At 39.4% G+C, this 12637-nt stretch overlaps 3 protein-coding genes across 3 annotated transcripts; 1 reads left to right on the top strand and 2 right to left on the bottom strand.

Moving 5' to 3' along the window:
- Positions 1-1473: 1473 nt before the first annotated feature.
- On the bottom strand, positions 1474-2201 carry LOC136408129 (actin-related protein 2/3 complex subunit 3-like). Its single transcript, XM_066388960.1, has one exon. It carries the CDS (start codon positions 2073-2075, stop codon positions 1542-1544), a length of 534 nt encoding a protein of 177 aa, XP_066245057.1. The 5' UTR covers positions 2076-2201; the 3' UTR covers positions 1474-1541.
- A 224-nt stretch (positions 2202-2425) lies between these two features.
- LOC136408548 (uncharacterized) lies at positions 2426-3603 on the top strand. Its single transcript, XM_066389596.1, has 3 exons — positions 2426-2598; positions 2661-2897; positions 2953-3603. Exons 1-3 carry the CDS (start codon positions 2443-2445, stop codon positions 3085-3087), a joined length of 528 nt encoding a protein of 175 aa, XP_066245693.1. The 5' UTR covers positions 2426-2442; the 3' UTR covers positions 3088-3603.
- On the bottom strand, positions 3090-12592 carry LOC136408549 (protein stoned-B-like). The gene is given in 16 exon segments (XM_066389597.1): positions 3090-4192; positions 4263-5055; positions 5107-5424; positions 5476-5680; positions 5738-5994; positions 6622-6782; positions 6831-8497; positions 8499-9565; positions 9627-9796; positions 9860-10040; positions 10093-10404; positions 10456-10599; positions 10651-10816; positions 10914-11037; positions 11848-11980; positions 12417-12592. Coding segments are annotated over 15 exon segments (5838 nt in total). The 5' UTR covers positions 11952-11980; positions 12417-12592; the 3' UTR covers positions 3090-4023.
- Between the last annotated feature and the right edge of the window lie 45 nt (positions 12593-12637).

Genomic DNA, 12637 nt, shown 5'->3' with positions numbered 1-12637 from the left:
AATACTTTCTCATTCGATTCGGTCTGTAGTCCCAAACATTATTTATTTATTTGCTTAACATTACCATGCTTTCGATGTAGATAATGCACTTTGTCTTAAATATCATACAAGTTCAGTAATTACGTACATTTGGCAACCTTGTTTTTGAGTCTCCGCGTTTAAATCGACATCGCAATTCGAAAGGATGCGCGGTGCACGGACGAAACTTCATCATGTCATAAAATGAATCATCAATAGATGTCGCTTAGTAGGAATGTGAAGTGCGCCATTTTTTAGTTGATGTTTGATTCAAAATTCAAACTGTTGTAACAAGTTTTTTGCAACATTTTTGTATGTATCCGGTCTTGTTCCTGCACGTCTGCAGTAAAAACGCGTTTAATGCTCTATTTTGAATTCGCGAATTAAAAATGAAACATTTCTTCTCTTTAGGGTAGTGTAGTGCAGTTTGTTGCTTCGGAGAATACTCAACAAGCATTGACATAGGTATTATGGTGGGCTACAATAGTTCACGAAATTCTCCTTCAAATATAACTCGTGCATAGAAAGTTCTAAGTAATTTTAAATCAATCATGATGTCCCATTGAAAATTACTAATAAATTTTAGAACAATATTTATTTAAGCATTTTGGATTGAGAAAAAAAAGCAAATGCTTTTTTCGTTCCAAAATTGCATTCATGCATAATGCATAAGTCAAAAATTCTATAGAGGTGTTACAAATATACATATACATAGTACTTCATTCATGGAAGTGCTTTGTATGTGCTTAGTGCCTACTAGTGCATCAGAATTTCTATATAATTTTATATGCACCCGTTACAGTTTCCATTTTTTAATATACAGGGTGTTCCCTAAACATACAGGGCATAAGAAAAAAAGGTGTTATAAGCGTATGTCAGGAGTTGTTAAAAAAACAACCCTGTTGTTTTTGAAAGAGTTTAGCAGCCAGTAAGAAGAAAATTGAGTTTACATATTCTAGTTGGAGGTAGTCATTTTAAACTATTTTGGTTCATAGATGTGCATTTAAATTTTAATCTTAAAAATGGAAAAATATATGAAAAAATAGAAAAATTTGGTTGAAAATTTTTGTACTCAAGTTATTATTTTGGTGTAAAATTTCAACAGGTTGATCCTGTTAGAATGCTTTTGAAGTGCCTAAATAACCTCTGATAAGCCTAAAAAACACTATCATACTATATAAAAAAAATTTCTAATTTTAATTTAGGGAATGTTCCCACAAATGTGCACTGTACATTTAGGGAATCCCTTGTATATAAAGTTAAATAAAACCTTTGTGTTAATATGAGTTACCATTACAGTATTATTATTGCTCCATTTCAGATATTGAGCTGATCTTGAAGACCACATTATGTATGTAAGTACCATTAACTATAAAACATATTTCCCACAACCACTTTTTAAAATGATTTGATAATTGAGGCACTAGAAACAAACCAAATTTAAACAATAATCATTTTATTGAATACTAAATGTTTATGTAGTTTATGCCCTCAAGGGGGTTCAATTCATAAAAGGTCTTTACTTATTGCCCTGGCCCTGACAGAGACTTATCCATGAACTTCTTCTTGGCAAAACACAGCCACCACTTGCTCGGTTTCCCGCTTTCTACGAACACTTTATCACACACCCTCATACCCACTTCCTGCCTTAGCTGAGTGAGGTATGCCCTCATAAATTCAACTTCATTAGGACTCCCTGGTTTGCTATAGACTGAGTTCAAAGGGAACCCTGCGTCGCCAGGGATATTAAACCTGGATATCGCTAAAGTGTACATTTCATTCTGGGCTTGACTCTTGTTAGCACATCTTTGCAGCTTTTTTAAGCACTCAGTAATATATAGGGTAATGTAAATGAGCAGGCGATCGGCTTCAGATTTTATTTCATAAGTGCGGAAGAATACGTTTGCTTTGAAGTAGTATAGAGCCTCGTCGATTATGTCTTGGTCTGCGTTGACTTGTAGGGGGGCTGGGCCCCGAAATGATGTACGAATGGGGAGTATTGCCATATTGCCCACGCTCTGCTGGGGGTCCAAGAAGCTGGAATGGTAGGCCGGCATTGCGTAGTCAATAGCGAAATTAAATGCCCAAATGAATTAAAAATTGGAGTATTGTTTTCGTACTTTTTTTATTATTGATGTTATGACTAATGAATTACTGCCACAATTTTGAAGTGTTGACTCCCTGATTTGACGCAGTTTTTGTCGCCATCTGTTTTTTTCATCACAAACTAAATAGCTGGGATTTGTTTCTGTCTTTGTTACACTGTTCGCCTAAGGCTGAGACACCTATAATATATATTGCTTTCATGGTGTTATTCTGAATTTCCGTTGTTTTTATTTCTTAAATTAGGTGTCAAAACATCAAAAAACAGAATTCAAATAATATTCCTCCCCTCATAAACATCTTTTTTGTTAACTTTTCAATATGAGAAATATTGAAATTAAAGCTAAAGTGGCGAATTTAAACCGCCTATTGCAACTAGCAAAAAATTTGGCTCATGCTGAGCCAATTCTCATTTCCCAACACGATACATTCTATAACTGCATTACTGGGCGCCTAAAACTCCGAAGACTTTTAAAGGTATACCAAATAATACTCCATTACAACCACCCAAGCTTCAATTATATTACTGCTAATCTCAGTCTGGTAGGGGTGAACTCATATTCTATGACCGACCAGACACTGAAGGCCCAAAATTATCTTCATATGAGAAAACGGATCTTTCAAGCAATGAGCAATTAAACAGCTTACATAGTGTCCTTGCAAAAGCTTTAGGCATTAAAAGTGAAGTTAAGAAAACTCGACACTTATTTTTGGTTGGACAAACTCGGGTCCATGTAGATGAAGTTGAGTCTCTTGGTAATTTTATGGAATTAGAGGTATGGGGATTAGGAGTTTTGTGTATATGGAGTTTTCTATTAAAGTATTTTAAAGGTTTGTCTCAGTTCAGACCAGTCTGAGAAAGATGGGGAAAAAATTGCATATGACTTAATGGCAAAATTAGGGGTTTCAGAAAAAGACTTAATTTGTGGTGCTTATGCAGATCTTTTAGTTGTGCAGAAAAACTGATATAAGCAATAGGATAATATATTTCTTTACAGGTAAATACATAATTACATTGTCTACATTCAGTATAATATGCTTTTAAATGTTTTTTTTAAATACATTTGCATAGATTTCTCTTTGGAAATTTATGGACTAGTAAATACGTACATCAGGATTATTATGTTAAATAGATTACACACAAACACTTACTTATTATCACTAACTGGGCTATACTAAGTATGCCTTTTTTAGAATTAAAACTATTTATTTGGTACTTATAGTATTAGAATCCTTATGAACTAGTGACTAGACTTGAACCCAGTGGAAAGCCTTGAAAGCTTTCCAATACAATGACAAAATGAATGTAAAGTTGGAACTTAAAATTTTTGGCTAAAACTAGTTAACACATAAAGTAAGTTCTCAATAACATTTAAATATAATTTAACATTATTCCTTATTGGTATGGTAGGGACAACAACATACAGTAAACATCTAAAAAAGTTTTTGAGTTGCAGGTTCCTATAACTTTTAGCTACACCTAAAAACAAATAATTCAAACATACTTTTATATGATATGTTCTAAATACTCTCATTAGCTAGATTTAGAGCAATGTTATCACAAAATGGAATACAGAGTAAAGCAACTAATTTTGTTCTTTTGTCCAATGTTTAAAAGGATGAACAATGTTCATATAGTTATAATAGGTACTAAATATATAATATCCAGAGATTTCTATGAATATACTTCATCTTCAGCTCACAAATTTGTATTGTCCAATCGTCAGGTAGTATAGCAAACAATTTTCAAGTTTAAAGTTTGAAAGTGAGTATATGTAGGAGTAGGTAATTTTAAGCAAAATCAAGTGGCAAAAGGCTTGTTTCTTGATATTGCTGCCTGCGGCATGCTAATCATAAATTGCTTACCTACAAAAATCTATTGCTCTTACAATCTCCACGCGATTAATCGCTATCGGAACTGGAGGGGGAGAGTTTTGCTCCGGGAGTAAAATCCGGCTTTGATGGGCGCATCCCCGATTCAGGCACTGCAGGTGCGGGAGCAGGTTTGTTCACGAAAGTTGCAGTAGCGTAAGCGTTGGGAGATTGGCCCTTAACCACTTCAATACCCACCCTGCATCCAATAGTAATTACAATAAAAAAGGTTGCCCTCAAAGAAGAAAATTAATTCTACTGTTTCTTACCTATACTCATGTCTGGCCAAATATCGAACGTACTTCTCTGGCGGTTCATCAGAATCCGAATTCTGTAAGCTTACACTCCTGCACGTGGTATGACTGACTTGAGTGGCAGGCATCGTAAATTCGACGTAGCAATACTCTTCGAATTTCTCAGGCATCAAGTCATAACTGGTTAAAGCAATCCGGCACACCATGTTGTGGGTGGTATAAGCTCCTTGACCTTCTTTGGGCAATCTCGGACACCTCCACACAATGGCCCTGTGCTGATGTTCATACTTCGCCTGCCCTGAGGTCACCTCTATTAAACTCTCCTGTAGATTGTCCATCGTTCCCAATATGCGTTCGATGCCCTTAATTTTGCCTGTTCTCCTATGGGCAGACTTTACAGATCCATATCTAAAGTGCTTCTCCACCCGGAACATATAAATCCAATTTTCCGGGATCGGAAAACGAATCATGACGTCTTCACAAGGGATTTGGCCAAGCTTCCTTGAGGCGAATCCTGGCACTAAAACGTCAGCTCTGAGCTCAATTCGAGTGCCATTCGTGCATATTTGAGCTTTCAGTTGAAGCGGAAGTTCCCGATTTTTGGGGGGTCTCACTCGGAAGCGCATCAGCTCTATGTAGCAGGCGTCAGGGGGTTTAAATTTAATAATATGGGTATTTTCGTACTCGTCCTGTTGGATGCACGAGTGGAACTCCACTTGCTCCAAACGAATCCACTCTTCAGTCACCACAGGAATGATGTCATGTCGTCCCACCACTTCTTTGCCTTGTCTCCTCATGTCGTTTATACCTAAAACGAATCAACATTTGGCATTCGCCGAAAGAAATTACCAATCTTTACCTAATTCAATATCAGGCATTCCAGTTAGAAATCCTAGGAAGAAGAGTCTTACTCTGGCGATCTGTCTTTCAATATGACCTTCAAAGCTTTGTTCCGCGTACAATTCGTCTACAACAGTGACTTGCACTTCTTCCATCTTGTAATGCAGAGCCCTGTCCCTATGGGCTTGTAGCCTAAAAAGGGCTTCCTCAATGCAAGTCGAAAATTGTTTCAAGTCCTCAAAACTCAAAGAACCAAGTTTCATGAGTTGGGATACTTGTGGGGCGTGCTCCACTGGAAGTCCTAGTTTCTTAAGATCACTGCCAAACTCTTTGACTCCTGGGAATTAATAGAAATCCTACAATGCTCAAATATCAGTTCAAGTGGTACCTTGGTAATCTCCTTGTATGGCATAAGCCGCAAACTGACTCAATTTGTTAGTGATCCTCTCAGCTTTCTTGACTTGTCCAGGCCTCACTCCTGGTCTCTCCTTGTAAAAAATGTATTGCAGTTTTACGGTGAAGATTTTTCCGAATTGATCGTATTGTTGAGCTCCGATTTCCGATACTGAGTAGCACGGTTGAAGGGGCAATTCCTAAATATATTTGTTTGCTTGTAAAAAATGTTTGCAAAGGACATTGTATTACTTTACTTGAAAAGGGTCTTTGTCTTTATCTGGATTGAACAGCTGCAAAAGCACACAGTCCGGCTGATAGGCCAATCTCACAATGATTTTCTTCCAGAATCTTTGTCCGGTTATCTTCTTCTTGTTGGGTTGGCGTAATTGCATTTCCCATCCTTTTCCGCTGTAGGTTATCCGAGGGAAATCTTCCAATGGCTGACTCGTGTCTTCATCATAGAGTGGAGTTGAGGGAGATTCTTGAGAATCTGATCTCTTCATTTCGGCTCCTAGAAATGTTGAAAAATCTTGGACTTATCTTTCTTTTTTTTCTGTTTTGATGCGGGAGAATTGTATCATCTCACTGGTTCAAGCGTTAGAAAAAAGCGGGGGTAGGTACCGTTTTGTGAACATCATTATAAACTCTAACTGTTTTGGTCATTTGCTAAGAAATAGTTGAAGAATTCCATGATTAAATTTTACGCGCTTTAAAAGAACCACCTGCCTGATATTAATCGGTGAAACTGTGCCGTTTTCTTGTTACGGAGGGCACGTTATTTATATTTTTTAAGGTTATCACCTATTATAGAAAAAAACGAACCACGCCACTGGAATCTAAGTAAGGAAATCTAAGGGGCACCGTTTATACTTTTTTTGGAATTTGAAAAAATAATCGACTTTTGAGGGAATCCCTCAAACAGTAATTTTACCACTTTATAATTTTTTTAACAAACACCAAAAGAACCATGACAAATCCGTTTATACCATCGTTCGTTTCGCAAAAAATAGGCATCGATGGCTAAAACTCCATCCTCGTATTTTCATTAATAAGTGAGTTACCCGACAAATACATTGAAAATGGGACACCCTGTATATCGGTATAAGATCAATAATCTATTATATGATTCTATGCCTACCAAAAGGTACCGCAGGCTCCTGTGGAATGGCCTGAGTAACTTCCGTTTGTTGGTCAAAAGGATTAAATCGCGGTGAGGTATCTGCAAATGCCGCTTGCGTTTGCACGGGAGGGGGCGCAAGCACCGGAGTAATCCCTGAGAAGGCATTTTCCCCCTTGGGCCTAAAACCACCAAATGTAGAACATTCTCTTATTCGCTTATTTTCTCACCTAATCACCACGGAAAAGTCCTTTTCCTCTTCAGAATCCTGGCTCTCCAATCGCTTATTTGGAGGCCCTTTCATTGCCAGAAACTCATCGAAACCCCCATCATTTCCAAAACCGTTTTCTCCATCATTTCCCCCTCCAAAATCGCTGCCCCAAGCACTGCTGGTATTTTGTTCTGTGGCGGTCCCAAAAGCATCGAAGGCCCCGTTTTTGTTCTCGTCTCCTTTTACAGATTCGAATTTCTCTGCAAAAGCGTCGAATTCATCGTTGAAGACGTCATCTTGCCGGCTAACACTCCCGAAATCAAAGGCGTCATTTGGCGCCACAGGAACCGGCGTTGGAGCCGGGGCTGGAGTGGTAAAAACCTCCATTTTGTCTATAGTAGTCGATTCAATTGCGTCATCTTTCTGTAAATCTTCGGCTACCGCAAATGGGTTAAAAGTCACGCTAGAGACTGATCCTTTACTCTGACTATCACTGGTGTCCATTTGCAGATCTGCAGGTTCAGGACTCAGAACGCTGTTGTCTTTGCTGTTGTCTTTACTGTTATCTTTACTGATCTCAGTATTTTGATTAATCGGAGTGACTTCCTCACTTACAAAATCGTCATCTTCCTTCGGCAGATCTTCATCGCCCACCAAATTCTCTGTTATAGTGGGAGTTTTGCGCTCTGACTCCAAAACATTGTCACACAACAAATCAGGCTGCACAGATTCTTGTTTTGGTGTATTGTAAAGATTCAAAATGTCCGCTTTGGAGGCAACTTTAGGTTGGGAGGACACGTCAAACATATCCATGATATCGTTTTGAGCGTGATGGATTTGTGCGTTTTGAGGCTTTTCCTGAGTTGGTTGAGGAAACACATTAACCGGGGCGGGTTGTGCAGGTGGCGGAGGGCGTACGATACTAGGAGGAGGAGGTTTTTGAGGAGGTGCCGGCCTCGGAGGCCTTACTGGGGGAGTTGGTCTTGGAGGAGCAACGTTTTGAGGGGAAGGAGGCCTTGGAGGAGCCGTTGCTGGGTTTTCATTCACATCATTGCCAGTCAAAGATAACAAGTCCTCAGTACTTTGCTGAGGCTCACTAGGTTTATGCGTAGAAACATCGCTTACGTCTAAAAGGTCACCGAATGTTGGTTCGGGGGTTGGACTGGGCGATTGAAGGTCTCTCATTGAAATCGGGCTCGGAGAGCGAGTGGGAGGAATTTTATCTAGTAGATGTGAGCTGGTTGCATCCATTGCTCCCATAACCGACATGAGGAGATCTTGAGTTTCTTTACTTTGAGGCGGTCTGGGTGGAGGAGGTCTTGAAGGTACTGAATGTTGGTGCGAGTACTTTAAATCCAAATCTGTAGGCTTTTGAGCAGAAGTAGTACTAGTGGTAGTAAATGCTGCGGTATTACTAGTAGTCGGTGTGAAGAATTCTGTTGAGGTATCCATCATGAAGACGTTGTTGAGTGATTGAGGTACTTCTGCTTCCGCAGGCTCCAAGTCCATCGGGTCGAAAGCGAAGGGATTTGAGGCGGCCACGGCTGTTTGAGACAAAAAAGGATTGTCGTCAACGCCGGGCACATCATCCTCCATGAGGAAGGGATTCGAGTTGTTTGCAGCCTGATTCCCAGGGCTGACGAATCCATCTTCATAGAACAAAAAAGGGTTGGCCGCCATAGTTTTAAATAAGTTCAGACTCTAGAACCTTCAGCTCAGCCCTGCCCGGCTGTATGTTGCAGGCAAAACTCGTGTCAAAAGGATCAAAATCTTCCGGTTCAGCCTCAATGCTTCGTCTTTCCAGTTGCGGTGATAAAGGTTTCTCGATTATGGTGTCTCCGCTATGCACCAAAAGATCTTGATCAGTTTCTAGGTTTTCCGATTTATGCTCAATTAACTCATTCTCCAGCAGCTTTAACTCGGCTTTTCCTGGAGGGATATTTGTCGCTATGGAAGTGTCGAAAGGGTCTGTGTAGGACAGTACGTTTTCGTCAATCAATATTTCCTCAGACGGAGTTAAAACTTTAGCCTCTGAATCGTTAAATGCCGACAGCAAATCAATCTCTTTGTTTGATACAGACGGTTTAGGTTTCACTATCTCTTTAATTGCTTCTACAGCCGCGACTTTAGCAACTTTGTCCTCGTCTCTAGGATCAAAGTCTGAATCTTCCAAAGGAATAGTCGTCTCAAAAAGCTCGCTTTCAATGATCTTCAATTCAGTTTTACCAGGTGTCAGACTAGGCACGAAAGAAGTGTCAAAAGGATCTTCCTCGGCCGAATCAGGGCTTTTAATCGCTCCTGGGACTGAATTCTTGCGAACGTAGAACGGAGTTAACGGTTTGGAAGCTTTGGTAGTGTCTTCAGTTGTTAATAGTAAATCGCTTTGATTACTAGGAACCGAGAAAGACACACTCTTCGAATGGCCTACGTTCAAAACGTCGGGTCGGGACAAAGTTCTGGGTTTAGTGCTTTCTAAAGCTCGCGGATTGAAGTCGTCATCGTCGACCGAGACAGATTTTAAGGCTTTACTGGACTTAATATCACTTAAAAGCTCCCTTTCTATGTGCTTTAGCTCAGCTTTGCCAGGCGTTTTAATCGAGTCTGCAATGGAAGTGTTGAAAGGATCGCAGTATTTTATTTCGTTAAAGTCTCGTTCGGTGGGCAAGATGGGTTTTTCTTCTAAATGAGATAGGTCACTGGTGCTTCCACCCAAGAGGTCTCGGTGCACTGGGGCAATGAGATTGAGCTCCGATTCTGAAACGCCGATTTAGACTTTTATTGTTTAACATACCCTTAAAAACATCCCGATACTCACCTGGCACTCTGTTGCTCACTAGCTGAGCTCGTGGATCAAAATCTACGTCGTTTTCTAAAATTTCCCGTTCAATTAACTTCAATTCAGCTTTTCCAGGCAAGATATTGTCTGCAAATGTTGTGTCAAAAGGATCGGTAGCATCTACTTCAAAGTCATCTTCTGTAGCGCTACTGAGAATGCATTGGACATTAAATAAATATAAAGGTTCCTTTGCAGTCTTTAGTATATCTTACTCCTTTTCAAAGGGTTTCCAGTTTTTATCTTGAATAGTTACAGTGGTATTTTCCGGGAAAATTGAAACTGCAACAGGCGCTTTAGATAAGCTTTCCGCGGCTAAAGCTTCAAATTCCTTATCGTTCTCGTCTTCTTCAAACTCTTCTAATATTCGCCTGTTGGGCTGAGCTGAAACTTCGACTAAATTTCACTTTAATTAAATTAACAATCGATTAATGGATGTTATTCTTACTAGTTTCTGCAGGTTGCGGTGGAGGAATATAAAGTGTTTTACTTAAGTCAATAGGTTCGTCTGGCAAGGGTATTTCGTCATCATCGAGAAGTGTCTTAACTACCTGCGAAGATTCTCTTTGTTCTGCCTCGTTGACTGGAGGCTCACTAGCGCTATCAAAACTGCCTAGAAGCAAGTCTTTTTCTTTCAAAATTTGTCTCCTAGTTGACGGTGGTTTAGTGGCACATGTAGGAAGCTGAACTCGTCCGGTTAGGACTTCGACTGCAGCCCCCAGGGGTACGAGTTTCTTGCCCTTTCTTTCAACAGCAGGGCCTATTAAGAATGTATCTTATGCGTAATTTAATAAAGTTATGGTAGAGCTACCTAGGATTGCTCTCTCAGCTATGGATGTGTCAAAAGGGTCGTCCCCTTCCTGTTTTTCAGTTGGAGAGTCAGGAATATAGGCTAGTTTTACCTCTCCTGTGGCGATTGCATCTATGTAAGTAGTGTCGAAGATATCGTCTTCCTCTTCTGCAATTTGCAATTCAAAGAAGAGAAGTTTTGTAAAGATAATATTACCTTCTTCAGATTCCGATTCAGAGACTTGAACAATTCCAATTTGAGGTTCCTCAAGAGGAGCACTGGCTGCTTCTTCTTGTTGAGCTGCCTGGTATTGAGCCTCTTCTTCTGCCTTTTTAGCTTCGGTTTCGCTTGGTGGGGGGATGCGTTGAAAGAATGATGTGCTCTGCAAGAGATAATTTTTATTTCAAATGCAGCTTTAGCCCAAAGGAAATAGTGACAAAAAGCAGATAAACATATGGGATTTTTATGACAAAAAGTACCTTAATACGATCTAAATCGTCCTGGGTCTTCTTTAAGATGTCATCAACACCGGAGGTCAATGAAAGGAAATTTCGCCACTCTTCGTTTTTGACCGGAGCCTCTTCGGGGTCAGCTGCGTGCTGCCTATGATTAATAATGGTATTGTTGTATAAATTAATGATGAAAGAATTGCACAAGCTCGCCCACACAACAAGCCTATCAGTAGTGTCAGGAATATCTACAGAGGTTGAAAAAAACTTGGTAACAAAAGTGTTGGATGAAAAAAGGCAGTAGTAAAAATACAGTGGCGGTTCCTTCATAGGGACAACTGGTCAGTACCCCCCAACAAAAATATTTAAAAAGTTAAATAAAGAAACGGGGGGCAACTAGTTAGCATATCCTTCCAAGCAACCCAGTACGCTTATCAAACTGGCAAATCAACCCAGGTCGTTTTGTACCATCTTGTTTATAGTTCGTGACAAATAAAAAAGTACTTTGGCACTGTTAAAGCGTTATCAGTTAAGGGTTCGATAGAAAGGTCCAAATTTGGAGTATCAGAAAGCAAAACAACTTTCATTAATAATTAAACAAAAAAATACAAGCTCAGTTTAAAATGCATTGTTCCCCATTTGTTGGGAAAGCGATAAACGCTAAAGAGGTACGCAAAACGGCAAATAATATATTCGTGTTTTTTAATTCGCGTTGAAATACTTCTGTTATGAGGCCTATTTAACGGCGTCATTAGACAGGTATGACCTCTCAGTCACAATAATCACGAGCCGCCACTGATCAAAAACTTAAGCAGTTTATATTTCTGCAAGTTTATGACAGTAATTCTCGAAGTCGCTTCGTTCTAAAGATGCAGAAAAAACTGCGAAACGTTCATAGTTTCTTGGTATGTGGAGCATTCAATTCAATTGCATTTTATAAGTGTATTAAGTGCTAATTGCTTACTTTCTGTACGCCTCAAGCTCTTCCGGTTTGAAGAGTTCCTCTTCCTTGTGCTTCGACTTTTTGCCTTTCTTCTTTTTCTTCAATCCCTTTGCAAGCTTGTGCATTATCTAATCTACTACGAACATTGAGGCTTCTGTAACAAGAATCACGGTACATTTCTCCAAATATTCTCACTTAACTACCTTTCAAACATCTCTCTAACTCAGGTTTTTTGAGTATTTTCGCCCATCGTGATCTAATTATGTATAAAAACGATGCAACAAAAGCACTACACGTATTATCGATAATCCCTGAAGGGCTTGAAGTACAAGGATGGGCATAGAGAAGACGCACAGTGTTGCCGTGCATTTGTGGTTGGTTATCGACGCCCGGCGTCGTGCCTGCGGCGCTTATTGATTTTGTTTCTGATAATCTAGGACTCGAAAGATAATTTTCAAAATGATATATTTCATTGCCTTTGACAACGCGAATTTCAATGAAATTTTCTTTTTTGTAGAGAACTTGACTAAATTTACTTTTCAAGTTTCTTCAAGCTAATTACAGTGCAGCTTCCTATTAGTCTTACTCACATTTTTAGCCTCATATCAGCATCAATAGTCCAAAAACACTAAATTCTACTCTCACCAAACCGAACTTAAACCCACTTATAAAATACCAAATGCCATTTCCCTACGTAGAGAAACACAACTTCCCAACTAAGAAATCCTGTTTAATGGCGGATTCTGTATAGGGGGTTGATTTCACTCAAGTAAGGTATTGATTTTGCGCAAGGGTATGGATTTTCAGCCCT

This window comes from Euwallacea similis, chromosome 4 (genome assembly GCF_039881205.1).
Source record: "Euwallacea similis isolate ESF13 chromosome 4, ESF131.1, whole genome shotgun sequence".
Classification (NCBI taxonomy): Eukaryota; Metazoa; Arthropoda; class Insecta; order Coleoptera; family Curculionidae; genus Euwallacea; species Euwallacea similis.
The sequence above is the reverse complement of the archived record's forward strand: the minus strand, read 5'-3'. Positions and strand labels throughout refer to the sequence as shown.